Source organism: Falco cherrug, chromosome 13 (genome assembly GCF_023634085.1).
Source record: "Falco cherrug isolate bFalChe1 chromosome 13, bFalChe1.pri, whole genome shotgun sequence".
Classification (NCBI taxonomy): Eukaryota; Metazoa; Chordata; class Aves; order Falconiformes; family Falconidae; genus Falco; species Falco cherrug.
The window spans coordinates 15715200-15735046 of record NC_073709.1 but is presented as its reverse complement, the minus strand read 5'-3'; the positions used below and the strand labels follow the sequence as shown (position 1 = coordinate 15735046).

Here is a 19847-nt window from a genome sequence, read left to right as displayed (position 1 = left end):
ATTGCTTTTTTTACTAGCCTTGTCTTTCTAGCATCTAAATCATTAAGAAACAATAGTTATTATTCTACTTATCCATTAGGAATAGAGCCCATTATGACTTGGAATATAGGTACTCAAGGTGCAAAAGTTGTCAAAATGCATGAAAGAACATTTAAGACATTAAAAAATATTGATGCCAATGATATAGTGTACAGGATGCATTTGACTTAAGAGTATGAACAACTGGTTCATTTGATTACTGTACCTAACCTCAAAATTAAATTAAGCAAATTGGCTACAGTAGATTTAGCCAGATCTGCTTACAAAATAAATCACTAAACTTGAAGCCGGCAGAAATATTATCCTCCCCTTCCAAACCAGCAGAAAATACTGTCCACCTTCCACCAACTGTAAATTCAGCTTAACGTTACTGACCTAAAATTGGTATTTTCCCCATTCATATTTCTTACATGAAATTACAGCAGAAATGGTGCAAAATAGCAAAATCTGTTGGAATAGGCAGAAAGGAATTCAAACTTTAATCTGATTGGTTTAATTTTTTTTAGCATGAGGAAAAAGAATAAAGTTACAAGATTCTTTTAATATTTTCACAATGTTAAACTAAAACTGAGCTCTAGGCTACATGTGTAAGTAAATCTAGAACACAAAAGGGTTAAATAAGATCTTCTTTTAAGATACAAGAACTTAAGCTTTCTTTACGTTTAACAAACTTCACAGAACAGATACTGCAAAGGAACAACCCCCTCCCCAACTTTTTCTTTAAAGTGAACATTGTCCATAATTCACATGAACTTTAAGTAGTGTTCTCTCAAGAGCCACCTTGAAACCGTCTGTGCACTTGTAACGAGATTAAAGAGAATATTAAGAAGGAACAAAATAGCATCTTCAGTATTAATGCAGAAAAGTCTTGTGTATCAATCAGAATGCCCATCAAATGCTATGACAGGATTTTGTAGGAAAAGAAAGTGCGTATCACAGCAGCCGCCAAAATCCGTGTTTTTTTTAAACTCCTCACAGCAAATGTAAATCACATCCTTGGACAGTCCCTCTCACCAGGACCACTTCCTGAAAATGCAGCACATTACAGAAGATTTTGCTGCTGGTTTCATATTCTTGAATAATAACAAGAATTAAAAAAAAAACCAACAAAACAGCTTGCCTTTTGGATAGCTTGCATTTTATAATGATGGGACACTTCTGATTTGCTTCATGGTTAATTAACGCTAATACAGTCAGATGCTGAGTGTGTGTGGAGAGACGTGTATATATATACTCTTCTTTTTTTTTTTAAATGAGTTGTCTCCTTGTTAAAATGCTCCTAGCTGGCTACCGAAGTAACAATATAATTTGGCCTATAAGGAGTTAGTTACCTGCAACAAGTGAAATGGAGGATGACTCATACAAGCTTAGTCCCAAAACACTGGGTTTTTTCAAGTGACGCGTTACTTCACCCCTCCGATGTTTTGTACCTGCCCAGTATTTGAAGATAAGACAAAATCCTTCCTTCCCTCAGGTTTGCTTACAAATTTACCTGATTGTTAATACCACACTAATAGACTGAGAAGCTAAATTCACTCGGGATTAAGCTGGGCCACATCGGTACACAACCTTTTTACCTGCATAAACCCTGTTAGGCAGCAGGAGACATAGCGGCTATTGTGGTTGCTTTTTTGTTTCCAAACTGACAAGACTGGTGCAATTCAGCTCAGCTCAGCTCGGTGTGACATACCATAATACAGAACCATAGGTCTAAACAGATCCAAAAACATTCTACTCCATGTAATGCTTTTCACATTCGCTTGCTATACTTGCTTTGCAATAGATGCGGGCAGAGATTTTCATGAGAGCGTTCAGCTGCATAGAAAGCGGGCGGGCATCGCCCGTTTGATTATCTCATTGACACTCTGGAAGCGAGGAACACAAACTCAATCTGATAAAGGGTGTTTTACCGGTTGTTCCCCAATACTGTTACTGAATTCCGTTTGCTACAAAATGTCCTTTTTTTTCCCCCAATATATAAGTCTAGCTACAGAAAGTCAGTCTGTAGAATCCAGCCATGGCTACTGTGCTGTGAATTAGCCTTATTTGATCAATTATCAGATACCTGCACTTAGCAAAAGGCAAACAAGAGCCAATCAGGTTTCGGCCGGTGGGAATGGCTGCACTGCTCAAGGTATGTGGAATCTGTTCACACAACTCATAGAATCTCTGTGGATGCCATGTAAAAAGTATGCACCATTTACTGCTCTGGGATGGAGTTTGCTTTAAAGTGAGATCATAATTTAACGGAGAAAAAAAAAAAAAAAAAACAAAAACAAACCACCCCAAAACAAAAAAAAAAAAAAACAAACCAAAACCCTGATAGGTTCTTTATAGTAAGATAGATATAAAAATTTTTCATAAGAATCTCTGTCCCCCTTTCTTTTTGGCTTCCTGGGAAGAACCAGAAAGATGTTCCTACCCCAAAAGAATCCCTGATGCTGGTGACGCTGCCTAACTCAAAAGCCACACGCGATGAAGGCACGAGTGACCAGTCAGGTCTTCTGGGCTTAAGCAGCTACAGTTGCTGCTCTTAGTAGTATTTCACCTCCTCAAGATTCACTAGCAGTGAAGAGGTGAAAGGCTGCACATTAAACAGTTTGTCCGAAAGCCATGTGCATAGCAAACTTTTACACCAGCGTCTATACAACTATTTGTTTTAACTCTGCAGCTGGAATGTTTCCAGCATAAGGCTTTTAGAGTGACTCCAGCAATAACAGAAGCCTTTGGATTTTTCTTGTTTTGTTTAAAACCACTAGCCATGCTCAAAAATAATATTTCTTCATGGTTTATTTTTATAGGGAGGCTAGCAGGCACCTTAGTAACCAGCCAGAAATCAATTTCAACCACCATCAACCCTAAACTACAGTACCAGGACGGTTGGCTAAAGAAAGGAAACTGATTGGCTGTAGTCTGAAACTTGCCTAGTACAAGGTGTCCGGCTGACTTTGTCCTAAATAAGGCTAACATTAGTGAACTAAGAGAACAGCATTTGGTTGCAGTCTTGCACTCAGGAACATCCTTCGCCAATGCGTTGGCAAGATCTCCCTACTTTCCGATCCAGTTTCACCATTTTCATAATGGCTTCCTCACGTCCACGTCCCATGTGGTCAAACGTGCAGTCATGTTGTTCGGGCAGGCGATGTAACATACAGAACACATAACCTACCATGGAAAGGGAGAAAAAACCACAACAGTTAGGGACTTGGTTATAGTGGCAGATTCTTACCTGAATCACAGGTAAAGGATCATCTACTGGCGGATGACTGTTCTCAAAAATTAACACCAGCTTTAAGTTTTTACTGATCTTCCCTATGGGTTATTAATAAATACTGGGTTATTTATTGCATTTTTTAAAGTATTTATCAATGCAGTATCAAAGCTCAAGTCGTATGAGGTTTGGGGCTTTATTTGCCATCCTCTCACCTTATAGAGGAACCCCCAAAATAATCTAAACTAGCTATGCCCAGACAGTAACAAAGCTAATTTTTTTTTTAAAAAAAGGTGCTGATCATCTTCACTGAAATCTTCCCTACTTTATGTGGAGTTGGTTCTTGTTTCTGGAATTCATGCCTATGGTACTTCAGGCTGAGCTCCCAAGCAGGCATTCAAGTCAGGACTGTTACATCTAAGCACCTTGCTTCCTCCTTACTGCCAGCACCCCAAGTTCACAGCGACTGCAGGAGAGCTCACTGCTCTGCTGCTATTCCAGTTTGCAGAAGCTTCACTTTGTGAACTGTTCTGACACTAACTGCGGGGGGTGAACAGGCATTTGACATAGGGATATGTCAAACCACATAATCTTGTCTGTAATGGAAAAGATGAGGGCTATTGTCTCTTTGTCTAAATGCAGTCAATGTTACTCAGTTTTCCAGGCAGCATGTGATTCAGGAACACATGTCAATATTTTTCCTGTGGGTGAGGAGGGCATCTTCAGTAGCCACCTCTTTCTAGTCTACAAAGAAATTTGGCTTCTTTCTTATTTAGCCCTAACATTTTATAACAGTAAAGAAACTGCCTCAGATTTTCTACCTCTAAAATGGATGTTACACAGTGATAAGCAGTACTAAGATGATACAGTATGGAAAAGAGTTACACAGTTACAGGGCTCATGGTACTCCACCATATATGAAACAAAGTATGAAATCACCCATGCTGTAATATTTTTCATGTCTGATGGTGCAAAGAGCATCACTGCCTCTCACTGAATGCTTTACGTTACTGCTGCTCCTTGAATGCTCAAAAAATATTAAAACCATAAAATGATGATATTTGAGACAAAAAAGGATAAAAATGAGTGACTGATTGAGAGATCCTGTGTTTGTGCATATATATATATACACATACACACAAACATATATTAAAATACATGTGTAAAGTATTTCAAGATCCTGGACTATAAAAACATCAATTGTAGGAGAGAACAGGCTACCTTTATGTTAGTGTAATTGTTAAGAAAACAGAAAGGGAAAAAGTATCGCACATGCAATGATTAAAAAAAAAAAAAAATGGGGAAAAAAATCCGATTTATCTTTGCTCTTTGTTTCAAAAGCACCAGCTATGAAAATTCATGTCTATTATCTGTGCCTGGCATTGAAACACAATTCTAGGAACAAAGCAAAAAAGACAAGTTTTCTGTATTTGGTACGTGGAATTCAGAAATACGGACAGAAAGATGCAGATTGAATTGATACGTATCTTGCCCCTTGTGATCATTGCCTTCACTTCCATCTCAATCTGGGTCATACCACACTCCAAATACCTTTCTTGAGGTGCCAAAAATTCAAGGTTTCTGAATGTTAAAATAAAAACACTCTTGGACCATCATCTCAATACGGAACAGGCACTTCACTCAATTCTCTCTTAGAGAAAACATGGTCTGAAGGCTTCCCTTATTTCTTGAAGCAAGACTTCAAATTACTGAACCAACATCCAGTGCAGGCACAAGAACACATAAATACCCAACTAGATGAGCTCAAAAAATCAAGTTCATCATCTTATCTGCAACGGATGTGTAACAAGCACATGCAAGAACCCCTGCATATATGGATTGGGCTGAAGTAATTTCAGTCCCTTGTAGGTAAAAACTGGTTTTAAATCCTGATAGTCATACAGATGTCTGCACATGATTAACTCAAGTAGAAATGCTATTTAACATTATTTAGAAGAGATCTTGAACAGGTTTACAATCTTCTATGCAGCTTCAACAAGACCCTTTTGACAACTCTAGAATAGATATACAACATGACCTATCACTTTTGAACATGACCTTTCAATTGCCCCATCTCCTCATGGTCTACAAAGCATCCTGCCTTTTGTGGATGAGCATAACTTCATGATGTTCTTTTCTAATTTGCCACCCCCAATACATTCTGTTCTGTGCTTTGCCCTACCTTTATTTCTTTTTTGAACACCTTTTAGTTTTTTTTATAGCACCTGTTTTCATGTAGGAAGATCCGTACTGCATGCTATATTTATTCCAGATGAAACAGATTATTTCTTTTTCTGTTTGTCAAGTTTCCTTACGCATTCTTGAACAGCATTTCAATAACTGTCCACAAAGAATGGCAGGTGATTTTCATATTCCCAGACTATGGGAAAAGTATTTCTAATTTCAGCAACTAAACGATCTAAACTTGTCATTCACATATCTATTTAAGTATGTACTGCTGATTAGAACTGATAATACCTAATGAAAGAATACCCAAGCACATTTTGAACACTATTAAAATGGTTTTGCTATATTGGCTGTTCTTACGGAGGGGGTTTATGATTGTTGAATTAGTAATGGGGATCTTCTGGAAGTCTCATTTCCGAAAAGAGACTTCAGATCTTTAGTCCCTTACTCCAAATGCCTAAGTCACCATCTTTGTGTATTTTATTTAAAATTTAAAGGACTTGAATACTGTTATATAGTATCAAGTTGAGTAACAGTAGTTCTGAACAATTTTTCATTAATTCAGAGTGGATATATACAAAAATTCACGACTTGCTTCTTCACTGGTCTGGAAATTAGAGTGGACATTCTGTGGTCTTCATGTGCACAGGTGCCTGCTGTTTTATCAAGACCATCAGTTTTTACAACAGTTCCATTATTAAGTTATGTGCACTGGGGCAGAAGGCCAATATATGTTCTTCTATTTTGATCCTTAAAACCAATCCGTATTTAGAGGTGAAACCTTTTCTCCCGAGAACTCTGCTTTTATGGTTATAAAGCAAGTTAGATAAATGAACCCTTGCGGTGTATTTATTGTTAAGTTCATTATGGGAATGTATCAAATACAGGTTGTCTCCCCTAAAGGATTTTACTGCAGAAATGCTTCCTTTACCACACTAGAACTTAAAGGCAAAATAAATCACTTTCTGCTAGGGGAAAGAGCACTGGAAAAAGGAATCCATCTGCCAACTAAAGTTAGTTTACCCTAGTCATCAACCAAAAATATGCTAGAGTTCCACTCCAAGCATAGAGGATTTCCATCTAGTAAATGTAACAATACATCTCACAGCATTGCAATGGTTGTTTTCTGATCTTAGAAGTAAACCATGAATCACCTACTCCTCAGGCCTCTAATGCCAACATTTTGGAAAAAACATTATGTAGTGCCTCAAAACCTTTGAGATCCTGTAAGTACCCCAGAAACTACTTCACAATGTATCATCAAAACCCTTATTTCCATTTCATCACCAGAGCATACATGGCTAAACCCTAAAGCATTGTACCATCTCTGCCTTACTTGTGCCCAAACAGGTGTATGAGTCTTTTGCATAGGACATATACAAAAAATGTAATATTTTGTGTTTAGGAAGTTTAAGATTGCACACAAGCAACTGTAAAGTTGCTTTCATTATTCCTGAGGAATCTGCTGGGAAAAGGCAACTGGAGAGGACAGAAAACGAAATAATCTTCCATATTCAAGACCAGACAATACAGACTACAGTTTGCTATGTGTGAGTGATGATGAAAAATGACTGTATTTCCCTCATTGTTACATTCAAGAGCACTGGCTAGATGGAACTATGGCCTGACAACAAGCAAGTACTTCATCTAAAACCTACATTCAAATCTTAACTTTCTGTCTTCAAATTCTGAAGAGAGTAAGCTGCTAAAATACCAATAAAATCATATGCAAAGCATCAGAAACAATTCAACTAAATGGCATAATCATCCACAACACAAAAACCAAATTGTAATTTTGGAGGTCCCTGATTTTGTTGAATTTCTTTTTTCCCCCTCTTTTTTAACCCAACAGAATGTGGTCAGACTTTCTGGAACATGGCAAAAATACTCAATAATTGGATTACTGCAGACTGCCAATGGAGAAGCACAGTACACTGGTGGGACTACTGTAGTGGATGTCCCAGGCCAGGCATGGAGTCCCAGACTCTTCCTATGTACTGCTAGAGAAACACCACACTGTTACATAAAATACATAATAAATATAATGATCCCTGTTACATGAAGAGCATTGTAAGAGAAAGGAAACTCCTTTTTCTCCCACCCAGAGACTGTGGTCCTGATCTCACTGACGAGACAGTCAGAATGCTGCTACAAGATGACAGATTTGTTTTGTTTGTGAGCATGCTTTGAAAAGTGGTGGAAGCTCCAAGCAAGCTTATTAAATATTTATACAACTTAGTCATTTACAAAGTGACTTAAAAACATTTAAAAGTGTTCCTGTTTGAAACACCTTGATGTATATTATCTAAAAAGCAGTTGCATGCTGCCACAAGTACCCTGATATTCAGTATATTCATACTTTGTTTTTTAAGGACAGAGAGCATATTTGGACTTTGCCATACAGCGGATGTGTCACATGGTTAATACAGTCGTTCTATCTACTGAAGAAAACTGAACCTCGCTTAAGTAGAGATACATTTTTACATTTCTAAAAGCTAAACCATTCTAATATCATTGCTGACGTTAAAAGACGGAGCCATTACCAAGTACCATTGATCACCTTAATTGTTCAAGCTAAACATTGATGTTTTCATGGCATACAGTAACCACTCTGGAAGTTTAGCCTTATATACTACAGTGACCCCTTCTGATTCATCCAAAGAAGCTCCCATTGGTAGGTAAAAGAAACTGAAGTCAGTATTACCGTACAAAATCAGAGCTTCTGACAGTTTTAAATCATCTTACCTGCCCACTAGTACTGCTATTTATCATTCCCAAGTCAAAAGGCAGTTCAAAACTGCCAGTATTTGCAGCTTACGCCACTTGCAAATTTTATTTAGTAAACCACTTGTGTTTGTATAGCTCCTCTATACAAAGCCTAGTCAAAAGCAGTCTTAACAATGTCATAGACTTATTCCTGTGCAGAATTCTGTGCTGTGTGCTTTGGTTCTTCACATGCTTCACAAGAAATTTTACCTTTCTTGCTAATTTGAGATTCTAATCAAGAGGTTCAAACAACTTACAAGTACCTTGTAACCTTGAGAGATGAAGGTGCTGCAAAAATTCTCTATCAAAGGTGTATTATCTAACAAGGTATGTGTGAGTCCATATGCAGATTCCTGTGCAAGAACAGATTTTAATGGATCTTTAAAAGGTGAACGTACCTACAAGATATCATACACCACAGCAAAAGCAGGCAGATTAGCCAGCAGAGAAGATTAGATCATGCTACTGCAGCACTGTTCAGAATAATTGGACATCATTCTCCAAAAGTGTCTAGTAATCCCCAAACAACACTTACGCATCTTCCCCATCCTTCCAACCGGAAAAATGATTTAACATACTGTACATGCTATTAAAAAAATGTGGGAGGAAATATTTTTTTCCTTTTTTCAAGACCTGAAATAGGTAAGAAATGAATGTAAGAGTAGAACAAATAGCTGCCAAGATACAAAGCAAGATCCTAAGGACTTGTACATGCAGTACCTCAGAAAACATTTGTTTTCTGGATTTGAATGTAACCCAGCTTGCTCCCCTTAGTATTTTGGAGATTTTTCAACCTTATTACAGAAGGCTGTAAAAGTGCGCTATAGTCCAGCCTCGCAAAATGTCCAGTGTAGCCTACACGCACTGCTATTTTACAGTATAAAAATATTCCAGTCTGCTGATATCTTGTACTATTTTCCTTCTAGATGGCTCCATTCTTGCACATACTCTTAATTACCTCTTCTCTCTCATCTGTGGGGAGTGCTCTGCATTGGTATGGTCAGCTTTCACTATAGAACTCAAGGAACCCTCAGTTTTACTGACATTTTCTATAAAACCAAACCAACCCAAATCTCAACACACTAAACGACATGCATTTGGAAAGAAGTCAGCTAAACTGTTCTGTTCCCAGATTTACAAGATGTTGTGGACTTTGGTTAAGTGCTAAGTAGTTCGGAATAACTTGGCTAGGAATCTTGTCATTCATTCTCAAGGGGAAAGGGGAGTAAGCCACATTATGGTGAAGCTTTTCAACCAAATAGATGTATTTACTAAAATTCCACAAAACATAGCTTGAGGCAGTCCTTTCTATCATTTCCACCCCAAGAAAAGTGGATAGGGAATGTTAACCTCTGAAGGGCTCAGAGTTAAAAGTCTCCAAATATTAATGCACAGTATCTTAAAAATTGCCCTCTCAAGGCATTTCAGTTCCATGTTCCTTCAAAAACAGCACAGCTGCAAAAGATTAATGAAACATACATTAGGAAGAAGTGTACTTTTCTTATTAACTTATTTTTCTAACCTTTTGCTATGGTCACTGCAACGCCTTGCAATATTTTATTCTTTATATAGATCATCTATACTCACTCATGACAACCAAAATGATCAATAATGGAATCAAAAAGTGGAAAAGAAAAAAGGTGGTATGAGACATCTTAGAATGTTTCTTTTAATCTGCCAACCTGTCCCTGAGACTGGACATGCACTTGGGACTTCCATCTTCTCTTAAATCAGTCATAATCTCAGCTTCATGCTAGAAGCACACAGCCCTGTGGCATCTGTGATGCTACATAAAATTTAATGTCTGAGACTCAGGATGCTTACAAGATGCTGCAGATTCATTTTTTATCTCTACTACTGGGTTTATGCTTAGGAGAAAATAAGGGAACAGGGGTCTTTTTTTCCTTTCTTGCTCTACTTTGCTATGTACCACAAAGAGGGTAAAGCAGCATGTGTGGAGCATGCACAAAAAAAGGTATTAGTAAAAGAAAATGCTCAGGAAAGGAATGGATGAAATTGTATACAAAAGAAAGATGACACCATCTTAATCCTGTAACAGCCACTGGACAGGTATGGTTAAAGATTCTGCAAGAATTCTTCAGACTGCAAGGCAAAGACTTTGTATTTCCAAGTTTAGTCACGTCTAATTTGTGTTTGAAAGTGTCTTCTGCCTGTTTTCTTGAAGATCATAAGCCTGGGAAGCCGCTTTAGGGAGCACGCAAGAGATGTGGTTTTGCACTGTGGAGACTCTGCAAACAAACTGTGTTTTATCCCAATTTGTGCTAATTTCAAATTCACTTTCCTATTTATCTTCCTACTTGCGCAAAAAGCTGTCAAACCATTTTTTCCTACATTGAATGTGACACAAATATTGAGCAGAGAATTTATACCACTTGAGGACAGAGCACATGCTCATTTTTTAGGGTTTTGTTTGAATCCACGATTTTTAAGGAAGTTCAACATAAGACACTATTCTACTCCTTGACTTTGGAACTAAGAACTTCTCAAAAGAAATTTTCTTCCTATTTCTTTGAAGACAGTGTATTTGGAGTGGGAAAAATTGAGATATGGCACTCTTCTAGATTCAAGCCCTGCTTTTGCTCTAGCGGACACCACCTACACAGATGTAGGGAGCATCTTCAGGAACAGAACTGAGGTTTTCAGTAAATTATTTCTGAACTTCAAAGTATCCACAATGAATTAAAGTGATAAATACAGCATACCTGCTTTGTAATAGCAAACTGAAATTAAAAAAGTTTGCTGTGGGTCAGGTCTTACTAAATACCACAGGTGTCAATCAGAATCATATCTCAGCTCTGCCATGTACCACAAAGTAAGAGTGGTTAAATCTTTTGGTTTGGACCAAATATTCTTCCTGTTCTACAGAACACATGCACGTAAGAGTAACTACTACAACACAACTTCTTCACTCACTATGGATTCATGAGTTAAGGCCAACATCTATCAGAGACAGTCTGACGGAGCAACTTAGGTGCATGATTACTCCCACAGGTACCGCACGCAATCAATACTCACTTCTAAACTACTTTGTACCTCAGAAGTCACTGACCTACACATTTAATCTGTAGGCTCCCCTTCCAACCTTACACGCTGTCCTTAATTTTCGGTCTAAGTTGCAACCCACAGCAGTCACGCTCAAGCAGTAGTTGTGACACTACAACTTGACTTACCAGCCAGCACAAATGGTGGGTTACCACTGTTGTGAAATGTCTGTAGAACTGGGGTATGACCCCAGTTAATCTATGGTGATGGATGCAACTTCACGGAAATTGGCATCTTAATGTGTCACATACATTCTCAATATAACCAAAAGAAACATTTTTTCCAAAAGACTTGCACAACTGCAAAAACAATCCAGTTAAATGTTTAGTTTAACAGGAGAATTTTCAAAGAAACGTTTTGCTCCCAACGACTTGCAGCATCCAACAGTGGTGCCAGACAGTAAACAATGTACAACTAACTTGAGGGAGAGGAAAAGCTAGGTTCCAAATTAAAATTTTGGACTTCAAATAGGTGAAGAGAGTTTGCGTTTTTGAATTATCATACGATCTTGCAATGATATATTCAGGAGAGGTTAGTATCACCACTACACTTGTAAAAGAAACACTCACTGCCATGTGTGCAGGGCTGAGAACACACTGAAACAACACTGCACGTCCCGTATCACTCCTAGTTTCACAAGGTTATATCCCATAGGATGTGGGACAATGAATCCAAAGAACAGGATATGCAGTAAAAAAGCAGAATTACACCAAAAAGTCATCCTAGTGTCACAGAGTAGATGCCTAATAAAGTAGAGGTAAACCATAATAATAGGTAACACTGTTGTAAATGGTAGTACTCTTATAAAATCAGATTTTCCATAGGCTATACCAGGATGTAAAGAAGTACTTGTTTCTCACCCAGAATATTTAGATTTGAGAGCAGTGAAATCTTACAAAAAAGTCTCCCGAGAAAGGGCAGGTGGGTGACAGAACTATGCTAGCATCAATGCAGAGCCTTGCACAGAGTGTTTGACCTTTTCAAAAGAGCTGGGTAAGTATTAATACTTCTAGAATTCTCTCTACACTAAGCCCACCTGAGCCAATACTTTTCTTCCAGAAGCTGAGGATTTAATTAAAAGCCAAAGCGTACCCAGTAACTTAATTAAAATTGCAAGCAATACCAAGTGATTCAATAATGTATGTGTATCATTTTGTTTAGCCCAATGAAAATGCAGGAAGGATAAGGCTACTAATGAAGAACTGGAATGAATAACGAAAGGGTCTATATGCACATACTGTACGTGTTGTATTAATTCTAACTGTTCTCCTGGATCCTGCATATATTTTAACGGCAAATCATCACATGCTGAATATGATTCCAGGTTTGATTTTCAATATATTTCCTGAATTGTGTTATTAATGCCTTAGGTTTAAATAGCTTTCTACAGGTTGCACCGTATCGATCCACAGTCTGGCAACAGCTAGGCTTGCTGGCCAAATCACTGGAGAGAAGTAGCTCTCTTTCTTTTAAACCTAAATGAAATTTATTTTACATCTTTATCCCCTATTTACACCTTATGTCCAAGGTCCCTTAGATTACACATTCTGCTCCACGCAAATCATCTATTGCTGTAGCCTCTTGCCATCTGTCAGGAGTAATTCTTCTAACCAAAGAGAATCAGAGCTCCATTCAGAAGCTCTATTTATACCATAAAGGAAAATAAATGCTTAGAGCGACGTACAATTCCACCCTTCCCCTTTTTTTGGGGATGCGAAGATTTACACAATGTTCCCTACTCCTGCTTGTTCCGAATACAGCAGGACACCCTGTACAACACTTATGCATATATCTGAGCAGCCTTCAGCAACTCAGTAACATTTAACAGCTGTGAACACTTCTGTAGGTAAACATTTTCACTTCAATACATAAAATGATACAATTAAATAAATGTATCACTTTTAAAACCTTACTGAAGAAAATGCTGTAGCTTAGTGATTAGAATATCCATAAATACAGTTTTTCAGCTCTTGAAACTTTTCTCCAAGGCAAGAAATACTTAATAGCAAAAGCCTCTGACACTAACATTATTCTTTTTATTCCTGTGAGAACAGGTGCACACTAACCTTTATGCCATTTCCTTAGAAGGTCCCAGCAACCTAGTAGAGAACTCTAGCACAGAACCATGTAGTCTCACTCCAGTCCCAGTTTCAACGCTGTCTTATACCTTAGATATTGAATTCAAGGCCACGGGTGGCATTTTCCTTTAGGTAATATTTTAGTTATTTGGTTTGTAGGGAAAATACCCTGACTTTTCAAGGCAAACTTTTAACAATTCCTTTCAATATCCTTTCTCCTCCCAGTTCTGATGCAGCAAATGGTGTAATGTTTTTTCCCCACTTCTTCCTATGAAGAATTAAGACTTCCACCAACAAAATTCACTCATCTTTCTTCCCTACCTAAACCTTACTTCATAGTTGTTGAACTAGCTGGTAATGTTCCTTCAGGATTTGTCAGATTATGGCGTATTTTTGAGCCTGCTACGTTTACTTGAAATATCAAGCACATTAGTAAAATCAGTACATAGGTGCATAGCTATTCATTAACATATGGGCAGATATGTCTGATTCACTTTGAGGGGGATGCTTTCTAGGCCGTATCTTTCCTTTTGAGAACAGACTGCTGCAGCCTCCTGCCGACTGGCAGAAGTTTTCAAGGTGCACAGTTCTGGTGAAGCTATAACATGTGCCTGTGGGACTCTGGATAAATAAGAACACTGTGAAGAAAGAATTTTGATTAGAAAGGTAGAGCACTTTACCCTTCAAAAATGTTTCCTTTAACATCTGGCAAGTAGGTGGCTATTACCTTCATTTTTTTCTGATAAAAAAATGACACAAAGACTGAGCAAATTGATTCTCTAAAGGTTCTGCAGGAGATGGAATTAGAAATCAGCTAGTCTCAGCTAGATTTTTATGTTCAAGTTCACTAGGCGTTGTGTCTCATGCATACAAGACAATTAAAATTGTATCTCCTTTCACTTTATGCATGTGCTTCTTTCTTCTGTAACCACAGCACAAGCATGTATGAAAGAAGAGACCTAATGCAGCAACCAACAAAATCCTTATTTTTCCCCCCTCACCATTACCACATCAGTACTATCAAAATAAAACCACTTTTTATTTGTTTTGTTTTTAAAAGGAACATGTTACCTTGTTTTATTTAAGAAGAACTCGAGGACCTAAGAGACTGACTGACCTATTTTCATTACCCGTATCGACTGGGACTGTTAACAGGGTCAGTATACGTTATAAATTAAGAGTCACCTGTTGTGGAACTGTAGGTAGCAGGGTGGAAGAAATCCAAACCAGCACATGCTGTAAGAAACCCACATTACTTGAACAAGCTGGGGGAATATACTAGAGCCTTTTCAAACTGTATTTCATGATGACTAATTATAAGCAGACCATGAACTCCATTTACACTTTTAAAGCTGTAAATAGTTTTTCTAAAGCCTAGACACATGATACACCAATTAGTCAAGTGCTTTTAACTGTTTAATTTCTAGTATTTTCAGAATACATATTACTCAGAGAGACCAACCTTAGTTAACAGCTCCTGTTCCTTATCAATTTAATTAGCATCTTGGGATAATATGTTTTTAAAATAAAACAAAATAAAAAACCCCCTTAGAGTCTGAATTCGAGCTATAATGGGTAAGTGTTTGCTTGCTGGGATTTTGTTTGGTTGTTTTGTTGGGGTTTTTTTTTAAATGCTTGCAGCAATGTAAGCTAAGATGCTAAGCATTACTGGAATGGCTGAGGTAGAAGGACTATTCTGGGAGCAGCTATCTTAGGAGAACAGCCAACACAAGACAGCTGAAGAGGGTACATCTTAAGGCCTGGCAGGAAGACTCACCAGAATTATAGTATGTAACCAGTTACTAATAAGATTTATTTTTCCTTTAATACTTCTTATTGAAGTGGTTGACTCAATCTCCAGAAGCAGTGCACATACTTAATTTTAATCAATGGAAGTACATCCATTATACCAATACATAATCATGTCCTGAAGCCATTGTACCAGATAAACCTTATCCATCTAGAAAGTGAATTTACTAGCACCATTATAAATTCTCCTCCACAGAAAAAGGTTCAATGGAAATGGAACCATGATTTAATATTTTACTGAGTTTTAAGAGAAACAATAGTTTCAATACATGTCGGACTACTTTGTACAATGATGAAGCAGTTGTCAGCTGCTTTTTTTTTTTTTTTTTGCTTATCTATTCATGTTTGTTTGTTTCTTCCTGTCCTTTTGAAGATAATTTTTAAATTAACTGAGTAAATCAAATCATTCCAAATTTACTCTGGCACAATTCAAACAAGTGCCTCATCTCCTGTGTTTATGAATGAGCAGTATACAAGTTAAGAATCTGCAGCTGTTTTTCTTCCACTTGCTCTATCACTGAATCACAGCGAGACTTGCTGCTACAGTATCTGTAAAAAAAGGGTACCGTCTCTTCTGTGTGGACACGTTTTGTTTCTGATGGCTCAGTGCTTGATAAGAGTCTGTTCTTTCCTTACCCCTCTGCTTAGTGGGAGTCCAAAACAGAAGTAAAGCAATGGACACTTTTAAATAATCCCAAGAAAATAATTCCACCAGGTTATTACAGATTTATATAGAACTAAATTAAAAACAGCGATGTGAGAAAATAAGCATAGTAACATACCACAGCTCTCTTACACTTACTATGCTTACGTATATGTGTGTACATATATACAAGAGAAGTTTCCAAATGGTTTAGAAGGTATGTTTGCCAATTATTTTTTAAAAGTTTTGTTCCTGTCCCTGCCAACATTACAGATTTTTACAACTTGCTATAAGGCCTTCTCATGGTGGTTGAATCTCCTTTAATTTTGCATCTGCTCATCAATGTTTCAAAGTCCTTTCCACTGTTAAGTTTTTAAATATATATATATATGTATGTATTTATTTATAATTTGGCAAGCACTAAATTATCTTTAGAATGCAGCAGACTTAAATCAGGAGTTGGTTTGGGATGTAGGATATTTTGTAAGAGATATAATGCCAGTTAGTTTTAACATTGTTCTAGTGCAAGATAAATGTGCTCTTCACAGGCTTATTCCCTCATCACCTTAAGGTCAGCTTTCCTTTGAGCTACTTTTTTCAAATAACTTCTGAAATTTGTGATTTTGTTCCCATGATTAACTTCCCTCATGATCACTGTTCACACAGAAAGGAATGTGGTGCACTGATACCTGTATATAAATTAATCCGAAGACTTCACATACTTTTTTGGACATATGTTTTTTGATGAGCTGTTTCAAATAAGTTTTTTTCTCTTATTTTAACAATCAACCGAAGTACCTCTGTTTCTGTCAATGATTCCTTTCATCTAATTAATAGGCATTTATAATAGTCTGTCCCACTGCCCCTAATTTTTTTTGTTTGTTTTTAATCTAAGTACTTAAACATTCATTTACATGTTTTTTCCCCCCTCTAGACAAGTAATCTTAAGATTACCCAGTTTGTTGCTTTACCTCCCTGTTTTATACTCCTTCACAGTTCAGCTTCTCCTTTATCTTTTTTTCATTTTCCTACATGAATGAATTTGGCATCCAAGCCAACTGTACTATGCAACGTGTACATCTTGTACTACTATGGCCTCTTTACTTTCTGTTCTTCCTGTCCCCTCCTCTAATCTAAGCAAAGAATGAAGAATCTTAAGTGGTTTTATGCATTAACCTTACAAGAAAAAAGCAACAAAGTAGTTGGGTAGAAATTGAGTTATCAACTATTCAGACATATTAATTTTCTGTGTTGCTAAGCTGTAGCAAGCAGCTTGCTATTGAACTTTTTAGAACTAGAAACCATTTTATCAAGATAATCTTACCCACTCTGCTCACATTTTGATGAGGTATTTCACCAACTTCTAATAAAAATTTAACATGGCATCTATCCAGTTTGCATTAAAGTCACATTCAGCGCCATCTCCGAGATGCCCAGCACACTGTATACTGCAAAGGCTAAAACCTGTGTCCTTTTTCTAGAGACGTGCTTCAGTAGTTAGATCTCAATTACAATAAGCAGTGGACAGTGAGCTATGTGGACAAAGTTATAGCCACATAAAGCTCCTAACTAATTAGGAAGGAAAGTTATGCCCTGATAAAGAAGCAGTCCATGGTGTGCCCCAACAACGTGCTACACCCTCATGGCACGCGTTCAGCACAGCGCGGCAGCGCTCTGGCTAACCGGCAAAGTTAAACTCGCATTTCCTGACTCAAGAGTCTTGCTGCTGTAGAGGCCACTTGTGAACATGCATCCCTTCAAATCAAGAAACGAACAAACGTTAATATTTGCCAACATCTCAGAAATAAAAATTGCAAAGCCACGTGTTTTGCCTTCACCCGTGTCCGAGGTTAGTAGTTACTGCCGTGTCTGCACCCTGAGCAGCGGTGAGTATGCAACTGTTCAAGTCTCTCTCCATTCTGGGAAATTATACCTTGTCAAAACACAACCTAAGCCAGTAACACTTCAAGAAAATCTTTCCCATCCACACAGACAAGAAATACTGCTAACAACTGTTGGATCAGATTGCACCACAACTGAGCAGATGTTTTTAAGTCTGATCAAACTGGGAGGTTTCAACATCCTCCCGTGCTATTAAGCACCTACTCTGGCCAAAGAACACAAAACCCCTGAGATTCCTATCTGAGAAGCACACAAACAAGTCAGCAACATCTCTGTAAGGCACTGCTACTGGGAGCTAAAGCTAGGCTTACTCTCCAGGGCCACCCCACTGATTGCCAAGAGTTCTGGACAGCCGGAGCCTGAGCTACAGACGTGTCCATTAGGACGTGGCCTAGAAATTGCAAACCATTCTGCACAAAACCTGCTGAAGGGCTGGCATGCTGCAGTAATTTTTCTTTAATTGCTGACTAGGGCTGGATCTAACATGACAGATGTGAAATACCATCTAGACTATCCTCATACATCTTAAGCGATTCCAACAATATTAAAAGACCACTGCAGACTTCTGCATGTTGGCTTTACACAGTAAGTGATACCAGAACTACTTTTTGCTGTAAAATACTTCTAAGCCTCTGCCATAAAACTAAGCTGTGCTTTCTGTGCAAATAATTTCTATGGCTTAGAAGCTTACAACTCAGATCTTTTAAAAATGTACACCGCTATTTAGTAGCAACATAAATCTAGTCAAGCAACTAAGACAAGGCCCATAAATTTATAGTGTAATTTGCAAATAATCAATCTGCCTTTTTCTAAAATACATTTCCAGAAGTCTGTGTTCTCTAGCTACTTTCACTCACAACTTCGCTGCCCCTAGCTTTAAAGCCAGTCTGTGGTAAATGCCTGCTTATAACATCACTGAATCGACAATTTTCAGATCAAGGATCATAGGTGATTGACTTCAGACCTCTTACACTCCCAGCAGAAATGCTGTAATAGAATGTAACTTGAAGAATATGATTCCTGTAACTCCTTGACAGTATAATTGCCTGTTAAATCTAATATTAAATAAATACAATATTTCAATACAATTATTATCCATCATAAGACACTAAGCTATTGAAAGGCCCACCCAAAACTAGAGAACACTGCTGTCTGGAAAACATGCCTAGTGTAACTGTCACCTAGAAGTGTTTCACAGGAAGGTAGTTTTGTTCTAGTAGTGTTGACTTAAAGGTTATCCAATCAGAGAGGCACAAAATGAGAATTCGTTTTAAAATTTCTCTCTCGCTGAAGCTTGCAAAGTGCATCAGCAATTAACAATTCCTATCACTTCTCCCAGTTCACCATGTGAAAAGGCTCAGAACTCGTTTTACAAATTGCTCTTTTGAAGATCAAAGGGAAGCTGAATTTGTCTGTGTGCGCTCTGGATGAGTTTGTAATTTACTGGAACTTTCAGAGGAGGCTTGGCAGCACGCTCGTTTGACAGCCCCAGGGTACAGGATTCAGGGGAGCTCTGTGACTCTTCTGAGTTCCTTCCTTGGCTTTAATTGGCACCTCATTAGAAATTAATGAAAATGACATCCTCTGTTCTTCCTGCTCCAGGCACAGAACACTACAAAAAGGCCCATCACAATTCATAACACATTCAATTTATATAGCAATGGCTCTTAAGCATTATTTATGAGATGTGAATTTCTTGTCAGCAGTTAAAAACTTGTACAGAGGGGAAGCAGAATGAAAAAAGGTCTTGAGAGTATGCATGTATGAAAATAAACAGATCTTTCTACATCTGAAAAATGTTGTGTTTGAATTTGAAGAACTTGCTGGAACTCCCTTCTCAGTAGTGAATTGTTTTTTGTCACGGCAAAGCCCTGCAGCACTGTCAAATATGTCTCCAGTTCCATGCAGTGTCAAGGGAACGAGCTCAGCCGCATCCCCTCCCTCTGCACAGGTCTTATAGAGACAGTAGAGCCAATGCATTACCTCCCAAAGATCTCTGAATCTGGTGTAAAGCAGCAGCCCACTCTCTCTGTCCCCTTTTAAAAAAGGTTGTTCCCTGCTGCACAAGTCCCAGTTATGCTGGATTAATATTTGCAGGTATGTCTATATTAAAACATTGTCCAGTATGTATAGATTTTTCTTTCCACTA

At 37.8% G+C, this 19847-nt stretch overlaps 1 protein-coding gene across 3 annotated transcripts in view; it reads right to left on the bottom strand.

The window, feature by feature from the left end:
- Nucleotides 1-485: 485 nt before the first annotated feature.
- ZFAND3 (zinc finger AN1-type containing 3) overlaps nt 486-19847 on the bottom strand; it is a 147012-nt gene continuing 127650 nt past the window's right edge. For all 3 annotated transcript variants that reach the window (XM_055725538.1, XM_055725539.1, XM_055725540.1), the window contains one exon: nt 486-3204. In XM_055725538.1, coding sequence (XP_055581513.1) covers nt 3050-3204 — 155 coding nt within the window. In that variant the 3' untranslated portion in view covers nt 486-3049. The remainder of the gene's footprint in view (nt 3205-19847) is intronic.